Source organism: Bos javanicus, chromosome 6, assembly GCF_032452875.1.
Source record: "Bos javanicus breed banteng chromosome 6, ARS-OSU_banteng_1.0, whole genome shotgun sequence".
Classification (NCBI taxonomy): Eukaryota; Metazoa; Chordata; class Mammalia; order Artiodactyla; family Bovidae; genus Bos; species Bos javanicus.
The window spans coordinates 26,398,412-26,420,872 of NC_083873.1; the positions used below are offsets into that span (position 1 = coordinate 26,398,412).

The 22,461-nt window shown below is 45.2% G+C and overlaps 1 protein-coding gene across 1 annotated transcript in view; it reads left to right on the forward strand.

The window, feature by feature from the left end:
- TSPAN5 (tetraspanin 5) overlaps window positions 1-22,461 on the forward strand; it is a 180,761-nt gene that overhangs the window by 155,895 nt on the left and 2,405 nt on the right. The window contains exons 3-7 of the mRNA XM_061419595.1: window positions 9,820-9,966; window positions 14,801-14,971; window positions 17,249-17,374; window positions 19,895-19,942; window positions 20,038-20,154. Of these exons, the coding sequence (XP_061275579.1) occupies window positions 9,820-9,966; window positions 14,801-14,971; window positions 17,249-17,374; window positions 19,895-19,942; window positions 20,038-20,154 (609 nt within the window). The remainder of the gene's footprint in view (window positions 1-9,819; window positions 9,967-14,800; window positions 14,972-17,248; window positions 17,375-19,894; window positions 19,943-20,037; window positions 20,155-22,461) is intronic.

A 22,461-nucleotide genomic window follows, 5' to 3' on the forward strand; every position in this document is an offset into this window, starting at 1 on the left:
AACCCAGCCATGCTCCGCCAGCCTCTGTCTCCTCTCACCACTTGTGACAGTCACATGTGCACCCCGCGGTGGGCCAGGTCCACCTTGTCTCTGCCCTTGCGACATGACCTTCTGCCCCTCCCATGTACACTCATGTAACACACACTAATACCTCTTCCCAGAACCCTTCTACTAACCTGTCCCCCCTCTAGACTAGCTCCTGAGGGTGTCCCCATACGTTCACTCTGAATATCCATGACTTGCACAGTATCTGGCGCCTCTCAGGTGATTCCCAGGAAACTGTTTGCTCAGGAACTGAATGAGTTGTGCATCTCTGAAGCTCTAGGATACAGTGATCACCTACCACTACATTAGACTTTGTTTGGTTTTTTTTTTTTTTTTTTTTGGCTTTAGTTGCAGGGACACTGTGATCAGAGTCTCTATTACATATTTCAGTTTAAACTTTTTACTTAGGAATATTCTGGATATGTTTCTCATCTTCTGCACATGGACACAAAATACCCGGAGAGTGGCTCGGAACATGCTGGGTTTTTGAAAAATGACACTTTCGCAGGTGGCTGTGTTTCCTTGTTCGAAGAGGCAGTTGCTCCACCCAGGTGGTGCTGGTGGTTTCCTGGCCTGAGCGCGGTACCAGCGAGGGCACCACATGGCTGGCCTCCCCATCAGAGGCTCGGTTGCAGGATTTTCTGGAGCCCTGAGAGAGAGCTGTCTCTCTTCTTCTTCCTCACCACAAAAGCAGGTCATGGCCATTTTTTATCTTCAAGAAAGGATTACTTGAATCTCACCATGACCTTTTCTGACAAGAAAAATACGGGAAACCACATGTCTTGAAAGCGTCTGGTCTTCCTTTAACCTCGTGTCTCTTTGCCAGGCTGTGAGTTATGCTGCCCTGCGCCCTTACATCTCTCTGAACTGCTCAGGTCCCAGCAAGCTCCTGTCTCTCTACATCCTCTCCCTGGATTCTGCAGCAGTTCCTTAGACAGACGGGGGTTCTGGGGTGTGCAGAGCAACTTTGTCCTGTAACATCTGTAGAGGATCTCTGATGACTTGTTGGGGGCAGGTGGCCCTGTGGCCCAGCTTGGACTTCCTGTGGTCATTGTCACCAGCTTTCCAGGGCCACCCCCTCCAAGTAGCTCATTTTCTTGAAACTGTCCTGTCTTGGCATTCTTTCTCAAGTAGGGAAATGCTGCTCCCCCTCTTACTCTAGGAAAACTGGTGCCCGTTTCACCCAGTGTAGTGTAGAGAGGGTGGGTGAGGTGGGACGCAGGATCATAAATCTCAAAGGGGCCCATCTGGCCTGGCTGTGCCTGCACATTCCATAGGCTTGTCTCTGTTTCTCATCCAGCCGCTGGAAGGAATGTGCTCGTATATGCCAAAGCAGAAGACTCCCAGACCTTGGGGGCTTATTGATGCTATTTTTGCTTTTTTTTTTTTTTTTGCTATGTGAGTTGAGAGAAAAGAAAGTGAAGCTTGCCAGGTGGCACACAGAGGTCGCTCTGTGCTGCTGGGGAAAACCACAGATACTCCTGAGGTTTATGGGTTTGAAACCCTCCTGGAGCTTCGCTTGCATGTTCATATCTGCACGTGTGTAGAAACCTCTTACAGGAAGAAACAGTAACTCAGAACATAGTCCTTGATGGCAGAACCCTGGAAAGAAATGACTTAAATTCCAGAGATTATTGAATGCATGAGGTGCTGATGAGTAGATGGAAGCTGGAGGGAAGATGGGCTGGTTTTTCACATCCTGACTGAGACATACCAGGGTCTTCTCAGGTGGTGCTAGTGGTAAAGAACCCGCCTGCCAAGGCAGGAGATGTGAGAGAGAGGAGTTCGATCCCTGGGCAGGGAAGTTCCCTTGGAGGAGGACACGGCAACTCACTCCAGTATCCTTGCCTGAAGAATCCCCTGGACGGAGGAGCCTGATGGGCTACAGTCCATGGAGTTGCACAGAGTCAGACACAGCTGCAGTGGCTGAGCACACGCACACTGAGACTTACCAGGCCTCTCAGACCACTGAAGGATGAGACCTCACCGAGAACGGGACGTGGTTTAGTAAGTGGAAAGTAATCCAGGACCCGTGACTCCCTGGTGACCAGAGTGCCTGGCCGGGTTTCTAAGCAGCAGCTGTGCCCCTGGCCTGGTTGAGGTGTGTAATCTCGGCCACGTGGCGGCCGACCTGCGCCTGGCTGCTTCTCTCTGCTCTCTCCTCTGCTTCACCACTTCTTTGTACTCTTGGCTCCCACCCGCTCGTGGCTTCTGCTTACTCCTGACTTCTCTCTCCCTTCTGCCTTTACTCTGAGTGCCTTTCAGGTGACTTCCCATTTCTGGAGGAAGAAGGTTGATTGGCAGGTCAGTTCCTCCCACCTCCGTAAGACATCATCCTACGTGGGCGTGGCTTTCTTGGAAGAGGGTCCCGCAGGCCAAGTGCCAGAGCAAAATAGATTTCTCTCCAAAGCTGTAGGTTAGAGGCCCCTCCAGCGTGCTGCTATAGCAGCGGTCCCCGACATTTTGGGCACCAGGGACCGGTTTCGGGGAAGACAGTTTTTCCACGGGATGGGCTGGGGCCGGGGGGACGGTATGGTTTAGGCGGTAGTGCAGTGACGGGGGAGTGGCACGGGAGGCTTGGCTTGCTTGCTTCTTGCTGTGTGGCCCCGGTTCCTAACAGGCCGTGAGCCAGGGACTCTGTTCTATAGCATCCGCTGTCGTCCTCTTGGTCTAGTAATGATGAAATGATGATGCTGATCAACTTTGATTGAATTCTTGTTATTTGCCAAAGACGTAGCCTAATATTTGAATTTACTTGGATTATTTTCTACATCCTCATAGTAACCTTATGATGTAAGGTACCATTTCACAGATGTGGAAATTGAGGTTTAGGCAGGTTTGGTACCTTAACCAAGATCACTCTGGTGTAAGTAGTGCAACTGAAAGTCAAGACAACGTAGTCTATACTGCAGCATCCTCTCTGTCTGTCTGTCTTACAGTTAACCCTTGTCTGTTGTTCAGTTGCCAAGTCGTGTCCAACTGTTTGTGAACCCATGGGCTGCAGCACATCAGGATTCCCTGTCCCTCACCATCTCCTGGAGTTTGCCCAAGTTCATGTCCATTGCATCAGTGATGCCATCCAGCCATCTCATCCTCTGAGGCCCTCTTCTTCCTCAATCTTTCCCAGCATCAGGGTCTTTTCCAAGGAGTCAGTTCTTCACATCAGGTGGCCAAAGTGTTAGAGCTTTAGCTTCAGCATCGGTCCTTCCAATGAATATGCAGGACTGATTTCCTTTAGGATTGACTGGTTTGATCTCCTTGTTGTCCAAGGGACTCTCAAGAGTATTCTCCAGCACCACAGTTCAAAAGCATCAATTCTTTGGCGCTCAGCCTTCTTTATGGTCGAACTCTCACATCCATACATGACTACTGGAAAGGACATAGCCTTGACTCTACAGACCTTTGTTGGCAAAGTGATGTCTTTGCTTTTTAACACACTGTCTAGGTTTGTCGTAGCTCTTGTCTGAAGTGAAAGTAGCTCAGTCGTGTCTGACTCTGTGATCCCATGGACTATACAGTCCATGGAATTTTCCAGGCCAGAATTCTGGAGTGGGTTGCCATTTCCTTCTCCAGGGGATCTTCCCAACCCAGGGATCGAACCCAGCTCTTGTCTATATACTACCCCTTTTCTGGATTCCAAGGGAAATTGCAGGTGAGCCAGGGAGCTTGAGGACAGGATGGTTCGTGCAGAAGGAGACTGGAATGCTCTCTGCCACACCCTAGAGCAGGTTTGTCTGAGTGGCTGGAATTTCAGTCTCCCTTGTATGGTGACAGATGCACATCAGTACATTTCTTGTTTGTTGACTCTCTAAACTTCTGTTATAATGATATTGCCTCAGCTGTGTTCCATTAATGTATCTTATTTCTTAGACACCTATTGGTCTCCTTGCTTAGTTCTGTGAGATACCGTCTAGTACTTCGGGGATAGTGGAAATCTCCTGTTTCACTGGTGAATCATCACTTAAAAACTCCAGATTGATACGCCAAGAGCTAGTTGTCTTATAGCCAATTTGTGGACTGGCTAATTTGCTGAAAGTATTTGTTTCAACTTTTTAAATTGACTGCTGTTCATTTTGTCTTTATAGCAGCACTTTGCTATGGTCAATTTGTTTTTGCTTCTGCTGTCTGCTGCAGCAACAGCTATAGACTTGGAGATGACTGAGAGTCACAAGAATACAGATACAGGTATAGATAGTACGGGCTTCCCTGATAGCTCAGTTGGTAAAGAATCTGCCAGCAATGCAGGAAACCCTGGTTCGATTCCTGGATAGGGAAGATCCGCTGGAGAAGGGATAGGCTACCCACTCCAGTATTCTTGGGCCTCCCTTGTGGCTCAGCTGGTAAAGAATCCGCCTACAATGTGGGAGACCTGGGTTTGTTTGATTCCTGGGTTGGGAAGATCCCCCGGAGAAGGGAAAGGCTACCCACTCCAGTATTCTGGCCTGGAGAATTCCATGGACTGTATAGTCCACGGGGCTGCAAAGAGTCAGACACAACAGAGTGATGTTCACTTTCACTTTCACGCAGATATTATGAATATGAAGAATTCTTATGAATGCTTATTTATACTAATTTTTCTTAATATAATCTTAATATATGAACAGGTTTCCCAGGTGGTGCCAGTGGTATAGAACCCACCTACCAATGCAGGAGGCGTAAGAGAGAGGGGTTCAATCCCTGGGTTGGCAAGATTGCCTGGAGGAGGAGTTTGCACCACACTCCAGTATTCTTGCCTGGAGAATCCCATGGACAGAGACTCCATGGGTTTGCAAAGAGTCTGACATGACTGAAGTGACTTAGCATGCATGCAATGTATTAACAAAGAATATGTGTATAGGAGATCCGCCTATATTCTTGAGACTGTGGTATTTGAATATATTCTTCTTGTGACTTGCAGTCTTGGTCTCTGGCTTTCTCTCTCATTCTGCCTCTTTCCTTTTCTGTCTTTGCTGTTGCTATTCAGATTTTCACCTTCACATCAACCATCACAATTGACTAAAGGAATAAATATATGCAGACAACTACTCTGCTGCTCATCCATTTATCCTTATTCCAATTAGATTCTACTTCAGAGGATATTTTCTGAGCTTACATGCAAAATCTAGTGCCCTTGACGTCTTTGACTCCCAGGGCTTTGCTGCAGGATACACGCAGGAGGAAGAGGAGGACTTCCTAGTGGGGTACATACAGGCTGTGTGTGTTCTCACATCAGCAGTAGTTTGGGGTGCAAAGGAGGGCAGCCAGTTGACATTTTGTATGTTTATTTTTTTCAATAAGTTTGAGTTTTAAAAAGTTGTTAATTTAAACCCAAGGACGGAACATTCAAGTCAATATGGAGAACTAGAGCTAAAATCATGTCCGGATTGTCAGTGACATAGACAAAACCTAAAAGTTCCTTCCATAACTGCTTGTTTCATAAATGATGCTGAGTTGATCGTGAGTCAACATGAATGAGACTATTTACACTGACTCAGTCGCTGTGTGGACTGGAAATATCAACTAGCTGAGGAAAGGTATCGTTAAATCTAACACTTGTCTCTTCACCTTCCCATCCCACTTCCCGTCTGTTTCCCAGCCCACCCCCAACACTTTTTTTCCAGTGTAAATTGGGAGCTTTAGTTTTTGTTGTTTTAAATAAAAACTCAAATGGATACATTTTATTTCTTTTTTTCCTTTTTTTTTTTTTAAAATTGAAGGATAATTACAATACTGTGTTGGTTTCTGCCAAATATCAACTTGAACTAGCCAGCCATAAGTGTAACTATGTCCCCTCCCTCTTGAACCTCCCACCTCCTACCCCATGCCACCCCTCTGGGTGGTCACAAAGCCCCAGTTTGAGTTCCCTGCGTCATACAGCAAATTCCCACCGGCTATCTATTTTACACGTGTTAGTGTATATGTTTCCATGCTGCTGTCTCCAGAGGGCTTTAGTTTTGGTTGTGCTTGTGTGTGTGTGTGTCTGTGTATGTACCCATACGTGCAGCGATAAAGCCCAGTGTATCCAGCGCTTTGTTTTGTTGTGTGGAACTCCTCAGGTGCAAATCGGCTCCACATAGAACCCGTTTACGCAGTCATGGAGTCTAAGGCTCCTGAGTGACTTGCAGAACTCATGGTCAGGCCAGGATCTAATATCAGCAGGATTTCTCTCCCTACTCTCGTTACTCGCTGCTCGCTGCAGACTGACTTTCTCTACAAAGTGAAACACACAGCATGGGGCTCCAGAGTTGAACCTTTTATAGCTTCAGACTCTAGAGACAGATATTTATTCTAAATCCTGGGGTTGAGGAAGGGGAATTTCAGGCTTTCTGACTCTCACCCAGGTGGTGGGGTTATGTGAGAACTCTGAGTAGCTCATGGAGTGGGTTTGGGGAGAGTGGACCTTTACAAGGAGGAGGGGGCCCTGTTCCCAGAAGAACAGGGCGGTGCCCTCTTCTAGGTTCCTAGAAGCCTAGGTGTCTGCTGCCGACGGGCTTGCACATTCCTGAGGATTTACCATGAATCTGAGTGTCTATTTTAAATCCTTTGGCTGACTTAACTGTAATCTTAGATTTTTTTTTTTTTTCCTTCCGGCTTCTTGTTAACTATACAAGCTTTAATTATAATTACTCTTCAGCTGGCATGTTCTAGCACTTCTTACTCATTTGTGAAATTGAGCTTAACACAATCAAAAAGTCCAGGGAAAGACCCCATCTTTGAGACAGCAGAAGGCTGAACTGTCAGCTGCCCATCATTTTTGTAATCCACAGTCTTGTTGCCTCGATTATGTTCAGCTCCTCTTTGGTTGCTCTGTGTAGTTAGAAGCAGTAAGACTGCTCTTTAGTGACTATTTGGAGGCATTGCACAGGTGAAAAAGTCTTTTTTTCTATCTCCAATCAGGTAAGCCATCCTAATCCTAAGAAAAAGAAGACCAGGCATTGACTGCCACACTTTGTGTTTTAAGATTTGAGTTGGTTTCCAACAGATAACTACCTGGAATTCATTAAAAATAAAGTTCTTGGTCGTCTTTTCTGTCCTTTGCAGAATTTTATTTCCTCCGAGCTCTCAGTATCTGGCTCCAGCCCTGTCTTTTGCCACAATGTAGGATTAAATGAGTAGGATCTGCAGTCCAGCTCGGGCCCCAGATGATTGTTGTTTCCATGGAAACAGTTGAAGGCCTCTCAATTAAAACTGCCCCTGCAGGCTGGGGAATCTAAAAGTATGAAAATGAGTTTGTCTGAGAAGCCAAATTCTCATATTCCAAGTTAAACCCAGAGAGGACAGTGCCCCAGGAATCCACTGACAGCTGGAATCGCACTTTTTTTTGCCTTTAAGGGAGGGAATGTCTTGGTATTTCAGGCCCAGGTGTGTGTGTGTGTATATGTGTGTGTTGGGTTCCTTGTTTTGCTGAATTCCCCAGATAACTGTCCTTGTTATCCACGGAGCTCTTTGTGTACAGCCATGGATCACCGAAGAGTGTTTGGGAACAATCTGATCTTTGCTCAGACTCTGGTGTGAATCACAAACAACAAGCCCATTAAACATGGATGAAATCATAGAATGGTCTTAAAGTTGGAAGGAACCTAAAGGTCAATAAGTCCCTATTTCCCCTTCACTTGAGAATCCCTCCTGGAGCCCTGCTGATGGAGGTTCACAGCTTTGATTCCCACGTGAGGGGAAGCACCCCCATGAAGGGAAGCCCTGGTTTCTCAAGCAGCCTTCTCCAACCCATCACTAGAGACCTGCTGGCATTAGAAAGGTCACTTTATGCTGGAACTGACATCTCTTCCTGTCTCTTCCAGCCTTGGTGCCAGATAAATTGAATCTATGTCTCCCATAATTAAAGTTGACTTTATAAAGTGTAAGAATGTTATCACATAGCCCAAAAGCCCTCTCCTCTCCTGGCTGAGTGGGTCTGAAACATCAGGACCTGAAGTATTAACCCTTACCTTCATAGGCATTCTGAGGGGAGAGGTTGATTTCTCCCCATTGCGCGACCCTCACCACTTACTGTCCCTTAGATTTTGTCTGACTCCTCTTGCAATTTTTTTTTCCCCCTCAGCATCGTTTGTGTAGGTGGAGAATTGGTTATGGTATTTCTGTGTTTTCCTTTTTCCCTGTACAGTATTCATAGTTCAGAACTTGGAACTCGAAGAAACACAAGATTGGATCCAGCCATTGGTCTATGCAGTTTCATGAAGGGTGTGGCTGCCTTGTATGATGTCACCGCAGACATTAGTGAATACACCCTACATTCCTAAGTGTTTAATACTCTCTCAGCCCTTCATTTGTGACTTTATTTAAACTCTGGCCTTTTTCATAAGGTTTCATTGAACATTGTAAGGACCCTTTATGCCTCATGTGTACTATTATTAACATTCTATTATTGTCCTTAAGGTGATCCCTGCCTACCCCCGCCCCCCACAAGAAACAAAAACCTTACAAACAAATTCTCTTGTTCAACATTGCTGCAACTTTAAAATGGGTTAAAACATAAAAACCCTAAACTCCATTGTTGATTAGTGCTGACTGAGAAGTGCTGGGAAGCAAATACATAGCCTCCATTTGGTAGACAAGGATTATTGAAGTAGGTATTCTGTTCTGGTTCTAAAAAATCAATAGCTGTGAGACCTTCAGCAAGCCACCAGACCTCTCTGTTTCCATTTTCCTCAAGTATAAAAGGAGATGATTGCTTCCTATTCTTCCAGGTTGTTGGGAATGCTTTGAAAACAAATTGTTTAATTTTAAAGGCTTTATAGCAAACTATACCATGGTACTCTGGGGGTATTTTGAGAGCTCAAAACAAACTTAATAAGATAAAAAAAAATATTGATGATATTGGATATTTAAGACTCACAGATTTCCACGGTTTCAAAATAACAGTAGCTGGCCTCTGTAAGAATGAATATTAAATATATACCTTCCGTTATAGAGAAAAAATTCTCATATAATTTCTAACATAGACTCTGGGTGGTATTTGATGTGATATCACACTTAAGAAAAGATTTCAGTAAAGAAGTGGTATTATTTGTGGAGAGATGAAATTACTCTGGGTTCTTTTGGCAGGAGAATAAACAGGTTGCAAGCCGGGGAATAACCTCTGATTTGTAAGTCATTTAAATCCCAGTCCTTAAAAAAAGGGGAGTAAAAAAATACCCTAGTAACTCAACATGGGCAGCCCATCGGTACAAATCACCCAAGTGGGCTTTGGGGATATGAGCTTGATGGGGTCTCCTGAGAGTTCAAGGGTAGGCCTGAGGTGAGTTTTTCTCTGGAAAACTTTTAGGGTCTTGGGGCTGGGGCTGTGTGCCATGTTGGCTTTAAGATTGCAGCTCTACCCTTACTTCCTGAGAAATGCCAAGGGCTCGGAGCTGGCCCTGGTCTGGCATCTGCATGCCCCAGGGCTGTAAGGATGACTCCTTTTGGGTGTTGAAAGGTGTTTTTCCTACACATCTGTTTTTCACTCAAGACCACTTGTATTTGGAGATACGGAAAGCAAAGGTAACAACCATATCTTTTCCGTACAGGGTCTAGTGACAGTTTCTTGGGATCATGTCTTCGTTTTATATAGTTTTACTAAAAATATGAACCCATCTAGTCCTTGGAAAGAAAGTAGGTTTTCTTCTCTTTTTCTTTTCTTTTCTCTATTTTGTAGTGTTTCTTGACGTGATGTGACGTGATCAGATCACCTGTGAAGCTTTTCCTGGGGTGGGGCGGGAAGAGACCCCAGTGATCATCTGTTCATGCTGGAAAACTGACCCTGCCTCCCAATGCCCTGTTGTCTGCTCTGTCCAACAGGGAGTTCTGTCCAACATCTCTTCCATCACCGATCTCGGCGGCTTTGACCCCGTTTGGCTCTTCCTCGTGGTGGGAGGAGTGATGTTCATCCTGGGATTTGCTGGGTGCATTGGAGCTCTGCGGGAAAACACTTTCCTTCTCAAGTTTGTAAGTACCATACTCCACTTACACACCGAGAGCTAGAGCCTCATCCCACGTCAGGAGGACGCCCTTTCGAGGCAGGAGTGAGCCGCAACCAAAGGCACTGGCAAGACTGTGGCCTGAGTAATGTTTCTCTTTTAGGAGAGCACTTTAGATGCCCACCACCACCCTCCTCTACCCATGTGCCTGCGTGCTAAGTTACTAAGCTATATCTGACTCCTTGCAACCCTATGGACTGTAGCCCACCAGGCTCCTCTGTCCATCGGATTCTCCAGGCAAGAATACTGTGAGTGGGTTGCCATGCCCTTCTGCAGGGGATTTTCTAGACCCAGGGGTTGAACCCATGTCTCTTACGTCTCTTGCATTGGCAGGTGGGTTCTTTATCACTAGCCCCACCTGGGAAGCCCCTCTACCCATGCCTCCTTAATAACATCAGCACCACCCATGGGGGTTTTGTACATAGATATCAAAGTTTGCAGTCCAGCCCTGAAAATAGCTTTAGAACTAAAGTAGGTCTGTATACGTATCTAGTTTTCTTCTTTTGGGTGATTTTTGCCCCCTCTTTTAAGTACATAGTCAGTAGAAAGCTGACTGGCTTTCAGGTAGTTGGTTCAGAGAAGCCAGACATAAGCACAGTGGCTGTGACCTGTCCAGATTAAGTCTGTTAAACAGAAGGCCCTGGTGACTATAGAGAAACGGTAAACACGCATTTCCTGTGTTCTCTGCTGGTGCAAAGGCCGCCTTTGTGTGACCAGCATAATTTTTAGATCGCTTGCAGGATATCTGGTGTAATCTGTTAGCATGAATATTTTTGGAGGAGTTTGACTCCGGGGTGGGTAAGTCTTAAAAGTCAAGAATGAAAAGGAAAAGCCTCTTCCTTTGGAGATTTCTCCCGCAGGAGATCAAAACGGCATGTGCTTCCCTGTGTGTCTCTGAAGTCAGTTTGGTAGGTGTAGTCAGTGGTCAGGAGTGTGCCTGCCTGTCCGGAGCTTGGCATTCTGGTAGGTGTCTGTCTCATGGCACAACAGCGTCCACTTCCCTCTCCAAGAACAGAAAAATGAATTAAAGAAAAAAGACAAACCCACCTTTCCATGGTGAGGGAAGACCGTGACTTGGAGAGATCTGCATTAGTGTTACAGCCGCCGTCCCTGGGCGGCTCCTCTCCCTCTGCTGATGCAGTGTTGTCTAGGGACATGTGCACTCAAACAAGAGCATCGACTAGAGCTGGTCCCGACAGCCATGCTGCATGGGATTCCCATCTTAGCACTTTCACCACGTCTCCTCTGGCATCTTTTCTTGAATTTCCCTAAGAAAAGCAGACTCAGTTTCACCATCCATCAGTCAGTCAGTCAGTCAGTTCAGTCACTTAGTCGTGTCCGACTCGTTGCGACCCCATGAATCGCAGCACGCCAGGCCTCCCTGTCCATCACCAACTCCCGGAGTTCACTCAGACTCATGTCCATCAAGTCAGTGATGCCATCCAGCCATCTCATCCTCTGTCGTCCCCTTCTCCTCCTGCCCCCAATCCCTCCCAGCATCAGAGTCTTTTCCAATGAGTCAACTCTTCGCATGAGGTGGCCAAAGTACTGGAGTTTCAGCTTTAGCATCATTCCTTCCAAAGAAATCCCAGGGCTGATCTCCTTCAGAATGGACTGGTTGGATCTCCTTGCAGTCCAAGGGACTCTCAAGAGTCTTCTCCACCACCACCCCATGCTAACTCTTTTTGAATTTGAGCACCTCTGCCTCAGACAAGGTTCTGGAGGCTGTTTAACTTGAAAGTTCATATAACTCATGCTAACAGGGAAAACCAAGGATTGCTTGGTCCTGTGTACAATTTAATGAGTGCTTGGTTCCCTGTTCTTTATATGTAGGTCTGTGTTGCAAGTAAAGACTGTTCCAGGAATGTGAGAGAGCTGGGTTCAATCCCTGGGTTGGGAAGATCCCCTGGAGAAGAAAACGGCAACACACTCTAGTATTCTTGCCTGGAGAATCCCTGTGGACAGAAGGACCTGGCGGGCTACAATCCATGGGGTCACAGAGAGTCGGACATGAACTGAGCAACTAATCACAGCACAACCACATGTTGTAGATAGTTTTACACACACACACACACACACACACACACACTTTATTCCTCACCTAGTCTTGACCTCTGGAGTCCTAAGGAGAGCTTTGTCCCTGATTGTGACCTACCAACCCAGCAGTCTTCTTGACATGAGATATTTCTAAATGTTTGAGCTCACCTCACTCAGCTTCTCTATAGCCTCAGTGGTCTCAGATCATACTACTGGCCACTATTTTATCAGTGTTAGTCTCCTTTTCCCCTTTAATGTGATTTACTGGCATGTGGTTTGGTTTATAAGGGTAGTATCTTTAGTAGATCTGATGATTTTTGTAGTTGAAGATACCAGAGTTAACTGAACAGACAGAAATACATACATTTCTCTAGATTAGCATCTTAATTTACGAAGTCCCACATTGAAAATGAAGAGAATAGTGTTGTTTCTTGTTTTTTTTTTTTTTTTGAGACTTGGAGAATATTTTAAATGCCCTCTCTCTCCACTTAGTACAATCAAAACTGGCCTAGAATATGCTTTGAGCAGGAACTGTGACAGAAGTAGGAAGTAAATGTCAACACGGCTCCAAACAGCCTCAAAGGTCGGATGCCAGAAGGCTAAGAGAGCTGCTGAGGGAAATCCAGGAGCTGGGAATGAGCTTCCTGGTTGACTGAGGCCCTGAGGTGAAGCCTGTGTGTCAATCTCTGTCCCATAGGAAATGGGGGAAATTAGCTCACGGCATCCGAGGGAGGCAGATTTCTGCCAAATACTTGAGAAGAATTTTATTTGGACTCAATTTCTGATTATGTACTTTATGATTCATTATGAGAAAACATATCAGAGTGACTGGAACGTGAACTTGCCTCTATGATGGAGGCAAGGACAGATATCTAATTAATACCTTTGCACGGCCTCTGGTTTGCGTGTACACACCTGGGAACCGGCTATGGTTTTTCTCACTCCTATAGTGTGTTATCTGTTATACTGACATGTGTAGAGTGCTCCCTGATGAAGGAGGGAGTCGTTTTATGTGGTGGGGTAGGCAGTATGTGAAAAAGTGGTAGGATTTTTTCCCTCTCTTTTTTCTAGATTGAGGAAAGCTTACTTTGAAATTCTTGGTAGTACTGGTGACTGTTAAGAGCTGTTTAGATTCCTTTTGTGGTGAACTCACCAAGGACCGATAGCCAGGAGCTCTGTGGAACCTGAGGGGCTGAGCTAGAAGGTCTAGAATTGTGGCCTAAACCATGGGGTCCTGGACTTTGGCAGGCCCTTCTTCCTTCCAACCCTTCCTCCCTCCCCTCCCCTCCCCTCCCCTCCCCTCCCCTCCCCTCCCCTCCCTCCCTCCCTCCCCTCCTTCTCCTCCCTCGTTCCCCTCCTCCCAGCATTTTGGATAAACACTGTCTAATGTGGAAAGACCTGGCCCCATGGTCCTCTGCAACCCCCAACCCCAGTCACAGAAGACTGTGGGCTCTGTGGGGGCAGGGCTGTGCTCCTACCTGCCCTTGACTCTGCAAGGCCCACCCAGGCCAGGGCCTGCGCTCTCCCGGGCCATTCAGTACATGTTTGTTGAATTAAAAAAAGCTTTTTTTAAAATTTTTGTAAGCAAATTACGACACTTCCTTTGCACCCCTCGCCAACGTGTTTTCCTCTCCTGAGCGCCTTGCTGTCTGCTCGCTGAATGTAGACCCAGCAGCAGCTTTCGCGCCCTTGCCCCTCAGCCACTCAGTGGCAGGAGCCCAGCAGGACGGGTGGCCCCAGTGTCACTCTCTCTTTCCTTGTCACCAGAAGTTTACCCTCTGGTCCTTTACAGCTTCATTTCTCATAATCCGTTTGAATGAAATAGTTCGTAAAGGGTGAGAATGTGGGGGTGGGAGGAGGCGGAAAGAAGCATGGGCGTGAGCGGGATGTAGATATGACTAAGATGAGGCACTTCTGGGCGTTTTAGATGAAAGGGAAATTTCTCCAGATTTATGGGCAATGACCGTGTATCCTGTGGTCTCCAGCCTTCCTCTTAAACTCTCATTGTCTACGTCAGCCGGAAGTCTTCCTCCGGCTGCGTGTTGATGTTGTTTAAAATATCACGAGCCTGGTGCTTCACCAGGGAAGGCTGGCACGGCTCGCGTTCCCAAGACAGTGCTCAAACCAGTGGTTTCATTTTATTTTCATGATGGGAAATTTTGTTCATGTCACAGCTTACCTCCTCCCCCCCTCCCCCGCTCCCCACCAACTTCCTCTTTGACCTCTTCATCTAAGGTGCACACATCTGCTCTCTTACTCTGTGTGGCAGGTGCAAAGGGGAATTAAAACATGGTGTCCTGAATCCAGAAAAGGAATAGATTGCATCCAGAATCAAGGCCACAGTAGCAAATGACAGACAGTCATAAAAAATTGGGATAATTTATCTTTCAACATACAAAAGCTTACCAGAGGTAGGGGCAGGTCATTGTTTAAGCGTCTGACAAGTGCATTAATCTGGAGAAACTCATTAGGCGTTAATGTGGGTCTAATGAGAAGTTCCTGTTATCCATGTTTGCTTATGGGCTTTGTTGGTTAATTACCAAAATGGAACACCAGAGCCCCTACAATGTGATTATGAAATGATTTTTAAAAATTCTTTTTTGGAGTGTAATACTCTATTAACAAATCTTAAGAAATTGAAGGTTATCTGCTTTGGGCATGGGTAATAACCCAATATAATTACAAACCTTTTTAGAAGAAACCATTTAAGTATATATGACCAAAAATAGCACTTATAACTGTTTTCTGTGTGTCTTTTGTTTTAGTTTTCTGTGTTCCTGGGAATTATTTTCTTCCTGGAGCTCACTGCTGGGGTTCTGGCATTTGTTTTCAAAGACTGGATCAAAGACCAGCTGTATTTCTTTATAAACAACAACATCAGAGCATACAGGGATGACATAGATTTGCAGAACCTCATAGACTTCACCCAGGAATATGTAAGTTTAAATTTGGCTTATTTTCAGGTTGAAAGCCTTCTTGGAAGGATGAACCCAGTGAATGTTCCTCCTGGCTTCTGCATCTGCCAGTTGCAACCTACCTCTGACTCTTCTGCATGTTTTTTTCATTTGTTTGCTTGTTTTCTAACTTGTTGTATAACTTACATGATTTGTATTCTAATGGGAAATGTCTGATTTTTCACTTATCTCAGTTTCTACTAAGAACAAAGAAGAAAACTCTTAGGCAAAGAGGTTATCATCAAGGGTGCTCACTCCTGTCAACATTTGAAGTCTCTTGTTTTGCTATAGGTTTACCCTCTTTTTTTGCACTGGAGGGGGTAGGTTAAATGTGGATTTTTTTCTATTCTTGGTCCCCTTCCTGGTCATTCTCCATGCTTCATAGCTCATAATAATGTACTTAGCAATAGAATATTTATCCACCAAGTTCCTAAAATTATGCCTATCCGAATACCTGAAACTGAAAACTGAGAAACTTCTGAGCCTCGGTGACTTCTCACAAGTAAATAATCTATAGAGTAGAGCTACCTCCCATTCCAGTTTCTCAACATGTCTGTGAGACAGTGGCCTCTGCGATGCAAATGAGGTAGCAGATGCCCTGTTCCACTCAAAATGCAACATGGTATCAACAGGGGACCAGAAGACACACAGCAAGTGCCAAAATCTCATCAGCTAAGCACCCTTGGGCTAAAAGGACCTTGAGCTGTTTCCGTAAGAGTAAAATGGAAATAATAGTAGCTGCTGTTTAACTCATGGGGACATTCTGACACTAATAAGAGGTACATGGGTGTATATTAGGCTTCAGGTGTTACTGCCCTACAAACTGACAGCCTTTATCTGCATGCACGGAGAAGATAGATAAGGGGAGCAGAACTGAACAGCTGAGTCCATGACATTCATGTATGTGTCATGTATGTGGCAGAACTGGAGGCCAGACAGAAACTCAGTGGACCAGTGGCTTTCTCTTGGTTGGCTGGTTTTCCAGAGTGAGCAGGAGAGGGCTGCGTCAGCGCTTGCCATAGGGGAGGCCCCCTGCCCTGATAGGCACTCAGAAGTGAGCTGAATTGTGCTGGTTTTGTTCTAAGATGCAATGACTGTCCTGGAGCCTGCTGTCCCTCAGGTGTGAAATTAAGCCCTGATTCATTTCCTCAGCAGACTTGACTGTTTTGTTGGGTCATAATGGATGCAAGCTCACACCTTGCCAAGTATTATTGCTGACTAGTTTGCATGACAGATCTGATGGAGCTTTGTAGGCCAACTGGAGATGTACAAGCCAAGCCTTTGGAGGATCCGATGAGCTGGAAGAACATGCGGATACACGTTCTCTTGAGATGCTGTCTGCTTTATATTGGAATTCTGTTATTTCATGTGATTTCACTTTTCTCTCTTGGATTTTAATACTTTGAAGTAGCTATTGATCTTGAAACCCTTACAGTGGTCAAGGCTTGATGTTTATTTAACTCAGAGAAGTTGGACTGGGCCAGCATGGGGGAGTGTCAAAGGGACTTATGATGAAGCCACCCTGGAATCTAGCCTGAAGACTCACTGAATTTAACAGCTTGTTTTATTATATTTTAACTGATTGCAGTTTTTAGGTTGAAAATCTAAATCCATGCTCTTGTTTTTAAAAATTCAGAATAGAAACAGATGCAGAATAAAAAGTATGCCTTTCAAACTTGGGGGGTGGTAACAGATATGTTCACTATCTTGCTTGCAATGATGCTTTTATGATGTATAAGTATGTGAAAACGTACCAGGTTATACACCTTAAATATGTGCATTTTATTGTATGTCAATTCTATCTCAGTAAAATAGATAAAAACTGTGTAGAGATGAAAATTTAAAAAAGAAGTAAACCCATGGATCTCCTACCATGACCCCAGTTGCCTCCTTCAGACACTGCTGCTGCTTGCTGTCTTGCTGTCCTTCTAGAGTGTTCCTTCATGTACTTGAACCAAACAGACTTTGCTCTGACTGGGCCCTGCTGGTACAATCCTCCCCTGCCCGTCCTCCACCTCCCACCACGGGTCTTATGGCTTTTTTGTCCATCACCAGCACAGGCTTACTACACACCTTCAGCCTTAACTCAGAAGCTTTTACAGTGGCCCTTTAGGTTCATCTTGGTTTAAAAGTAAAATTCTGGGCCAGAGAGAAGGTTAGAGCTGACAGAAGCTGGGTGTGGGTCATTCTGGCAGGTGGAGCCTGGGCACCTGGTCGCCTCCAAGTTGAGATGTTCTAATTCTCTCCTGTTTGCTCTAGTGGCAGTGCTGTGGGGCTTTTGGAGCTGATGATTGGAACCTAAATATTTACTTCAATTGCACAGATTCCAATGCAAGTCGAGAGCGATGCGGCGTGCCCTTCTCCTGCTGTACTAAAGACCCCGCGGTAAGTGACTGCCAGAAACCCGCTGGCCGTGCATCACACCGACAGTGTGTGTGGGATGAGCAGGTTCTTTTTTTTTCTGGAAACCTCTTCTTACCCACCTATTCCTAATTGTAGCTCCTCTTGCAGTGGGTGGGGGGTTAGAGCTCAGGTCATCTCAGTAGGAGTAATCATATATATATATATATATATGTATGTATGTATGTATGTACGTATGTATGTATGTTAGTTGCTCAGTTGTATTTGACTCATGCCCGACATTAATTTAGCGGTTCATGCTGGTTCCTGTTCTAAGCCTGTGTGCATATTGGCTCATTTCACTTTGGGACCTTCCCGCTGGCAGATACTACCATTGTCTTCCCTTTTCAGGTGAAATCAAGGCCCATGGAGTTTAAGTAGCTTTCCCAGGCTCGCACTGCTGGCGAGTGATGGGGCTGAGCCTAAACTCTGGCAGCTGCCCATATCGCCTGTATTCCTTCCTCGTGAGAAGGACGGGCTTGTATGGAAGCACTGTGCTGCTTGGGGTTAGTAACCCTTTTCTTGCTGACTCAGCTCTGAAGCAGTCCTAGGAATAGAAGAAGAGTCTGAGACAAGCTAGGACGAGACCACTGCAGGAAGACTGGCTGACCACACTCTTGGCCAGAATGGTGACAGTCACTGCAGCTTGTATGTTAGGAAAAATTATAAAACCTGTCCACAAGCCACCCTCTTTACTATGGGTTTGATTGTATTTTGAGTCAAATTATTTGTCTGGTATACTGAATGTGTCTCAGTCTAGTCAGACTGTGCGACCGCATGGACTGTAGCCCACCAGGCTCCTCGGTCCATGAAATTCTCCAGGCAAGAATACTGGAGTGGGTTGCCATTCCCTTCTCCAGGAGATCTTCCTGACCCAGGGCTCGAGCCCAGACCTCCCTCATTGCAGGCAGATTCTTTTGTCTGAGCCATCAGAGAAATCTGATACACAGTATGGCTTCAAGTGCAGCTCCCCATCTGTGTATAAAAGCTGGAATTGAGGGTTAGAACAGTACATGTGAGAGGGAAGGTGCCCTTGGCCTTTCCTTGCTCCTCAGCCTCTCTCTGACTGGTCAGCCACCCCATGTCTTCCCCCAGACCCGCCCTTCCCTACAAGGGACAGGGCCATGTGGGTGCTGATGAGTTAGTTCAGTGGCTGCTTCTCCCCTGCAAGGTGGGTGGTGCAGGGCTCTTTAAAAGGGGCCGTTGTTCATCTGTAAAAACACTGAATCATTACGCTATGCCCCTGAAGCTAATATAATATTGTAAAATAAACTATCCTTTAATTTAAAAAATGAAAAAAGAGAGAGAAGGGGACAATGATCTCAGGTAGCAAAGGAGAACTTCCCCAGGCTCAGCCTGGGCTGTTCTCTTTGTCTGAAGGAGACTGAGAATCTGTGAGGACTGTGCTCTGGACCCTCCCCTGGAAAGCCAGCCTTCCTCACCAGCTCACTTCTCCTTTCCCCTGGGTGGGCTGGGAGGCAAGAGAGCGCCCAGCACAGAGCCCAGGGTGCCCACCCGCCCAGGCAGCAGACACAGCTGTGTTCTGTCTGTCTCCTGCCTCTGCCCTGAGTGAATATTCCAGCAGGATTCTGAAGATTCTCGGAAGATGCCCCCCTCCCCTTTCAATTGCAGATCCTTTGGGACGAGATGTCTCATTCCATAAATGCTAAGCTAGTAAAATCCACCGCATGCCCTGCAGGCGAGAAACATAAACAAACCTGAAACAGCAGAACCCACGTCTCTTCTCAGGCCTGTGAGATGTCAGGGTGCCTATCCACACACGTGTGGTCAGGGTGTTGCTTTTAATTATCAAAATTACTTGTTCTTGTGGAAAGACCATTTAAACAATACACTGTGTATTGTATCTTAGACACTTGGTCATGTCCAACACTTGTGACCCCATGGACTGTAGCCCACTAAGCTGTCCATGGAATTTTCCAGGCAAGAATAGCCTGGAAAAATGGAGTGAGTCGACATTCCCTTCTCCAGGGAATCTTCCTGACCCATGGATCAACCCTCGGTCTTCTGCATTGCAGGTAGATTCTTTACTGTCTGAGCCACCAGAGAAGCCCAGTATAGTAGTATATAGATGCAAAGATAGAATTCCCCACTGAAGAGCATAAATGGAGATAATCATTATGAAAGTCATTAGAAGAAACTTAACTGTGGTTTTTGTCTGTCTCCAGTTCCTTAAACCCATTAGCTTCTTGAGGTTATCAACTTTGAATTCAGAGACTCGCACATAATGGAATTGCTAGTCTCTCTGATATTTCCTGAGTCTCAGTTTTCCTCATTTGGAAAGGAAGGAATATTTAATACCTCCTGAGGATTGTTATAATAATTCTATGGAATTTTGTGTGAAAGTGTTTACACAGTGCCTGGGACATCTGTGTGCCCAAATAAACATTTTATGACCAACATTTAGCAGGGATCTTCTGCTGACCGTGGATGGACTTTCTGTCTGACAAGAGTGAGTTTCAGTTTTCTGTTTCTTTTCTCCACCAGGAAGATGTCATCAACACTCAGTGTGGCTATGATGCCAGGCAAAAACCAGTAAGTGGAATCCCATCTTGTCGCTTAGCACGAAGGGTGTTGGAGGAGCTTTTGAATTTGCGTAGTGACGCTGTGCTCTCCTTTTCCCTGTGAAGGAAGTCGATCAGCAGATTGTAATCTACACGAAAGGCTGTGTGCCCCAGTTTGAGAAGTGGTTGCAGGACAACTTAACCATTGTGGCTGGTATTTTCATAGGCATTGCCTTGCTACAGGTAAGATGGCTGTCATGGGAGATGGTGCCCTGGGAGAGCCCTCACCAGGACAGATGCTTTGCTTAGTCCCTGCACGTCACAGTTGTTAAGACACCTTGGAGGGCTGGGGAGCAGACCTCAACTCTATTTGGTTTGTATTTTGTTAAGGCTCTGATTTTAGATGCTACTATCCTGGAAGACTTTAGGGAACCTTTCTTCCTTTTCAAGATGGAAACATTGCTGGGGTCACTAGTTGCCTACTGGCTTTCCAGCGTTTCCATGGGGTTAGTGATGTGGCATTGTGACAGCTGATCAGACAGGAATGGTCAGATGGAGAGCCTTGCCCAAGTGGCCAGGCTAAGGCTTTTTGGAGTTTCTCAGACACTCGGTGCTCCTTTCTCTCTCTGGATCATCTTTCCAAAGTGCTGGGAAGGGAAGGGAGCACCCACTTTTCCTCCTGGGAAGCCCCAAGAACTGGGCTTTTCTTTTTGTGGAGATAAGATACTTTCAACAGAGAGGGCCACAAATAAGGTAAAATGATCGAAAGAAATTAAAGAAGACCTGAATAAATGGAGAGTCATCCATTGTCACAGATTGGAATATTTAATATTGTTAAGGTGGCAATACTCTCCAAATTGATCTACAAGATTCAGTGCAGCCTGCCAAAATGACAACTGACCTATTTGCAGAAAGGGACAAGCTGATCCTACAATTCATATGGAAATTCAAGGGCCCCAGAATAACAAAACACACTTTAAAAAGCACAAGGTTGGAGAATTCATACTTCCCAATTCAAAAGTTACAACAGAGCTACGGTAATCAAGATAGTGTATACTGGTGTATGGTTGGACATATAGTTTAGTGGAATGGAACTGAAAGTTCAAAAAAAACCTCTAGTCTATGGTCAGCTGACTTTTTTTGACCAGAGAACCAAGACCATTCAAAATGGGGAAAGAATGGTCTTTTCAGCAAATGGTGCTGGGCTAACTATTTATACAAAAGACTGCATTTGGATCCCTAATCACATATAAAAATTAATTCAGAACTGATCAAATACCTAAATGTAAAAGGTAAAGCTATAAAAGTTTTAGATGAAAGTATAGGTGTAAATCTTTGTGATCTTGAATTAGACAAGTATTTTCTTAGATATGATGCTAAAAGCACAAGCAACCAAAAAGAGTGGATAAATTGGACTTCATCAAAATTAAAAACTTTTGTGCTGAAAATGACACAATTAAGAAAGTGAAAAGAAAGCCCACAAAATGGGAGAAAAAATTTGCATATCAGTACATCTGATCAGGGTCCTGTGTATAGAATATATAAAGAACAACTCAACTATAAAAAAAAGACAAACCCAATTTAAAGGTGAGCAAAGGGTTTGAATAGACATTAGTCTGAAGAAGATACACATTAGCTCTTTGTAATGACATCATTAATTATTAGAGAAATTCAGAACCACAGTGAGATACCACTTCACACATACTGCCGCTGCTAAGTCGCTTCAGTCGTGTCCAACTCTGTGCGACCCCATAGACAGCAGCCCACCAGGCTCCACCATCCCTGGGATTCTCCAGGCAAGAACACTGGAGTGGGTTGCCATTTCCTTCTCCAATGCATGAAAGTGAAAAGTGAAAGTGAAGTTGCTCAGTCGTGTCCGACTCTTTGCGACCCCATGGACTGCAGCCCACCAGGCTCCTCCGTCCATGGGACTCTCCAGGCAAGAGTACTGGAGTTGGGTGCCATTGCCTTCTACAGACAGACATTAATAAGAACTGGTTAGGATATAGAGAAATTGCAACCCTCAAACATCACTAAAGGGAATGAAATGGACACAGTCTCTTTGGAAAACAATTTGCTAGTTCATGAGAAAATTAGAGTAACCGTATGACTCAGCAATTCTGCTCCTAGGTATGTGCCCCAAAGTACTGAAAGCATGTTTACCCAAAAACTTGTACATCGATGTTCATATCAGCATTATTTGCAATAGTCCCAAAGTGGAAACCATCCACATGTCCATCATTCATAAACAAAATGAAGTTTATCCATATAATGGAATATTATTCAGCCATCAAAAGAATCAAACTACTGTTGCAACGTGGATGAATTTTGAAGACATCTCACTCCATGAGAGCAGACCAACACAAAGGCCATGTATTATATGATTCTATTTATATGTCCAAAATAAGCAAATCCACAGAGACAGAAAATAGCTTAGTGATTTCTAGGACTGCCAGGATGAGGGGGATGGTGGGGTGACTGTCCTGGGGCACAGAATTTCTCTGGGGGTAATGAAAATACTCTGCATTCAGATAGTGTGGTGATGGTCGC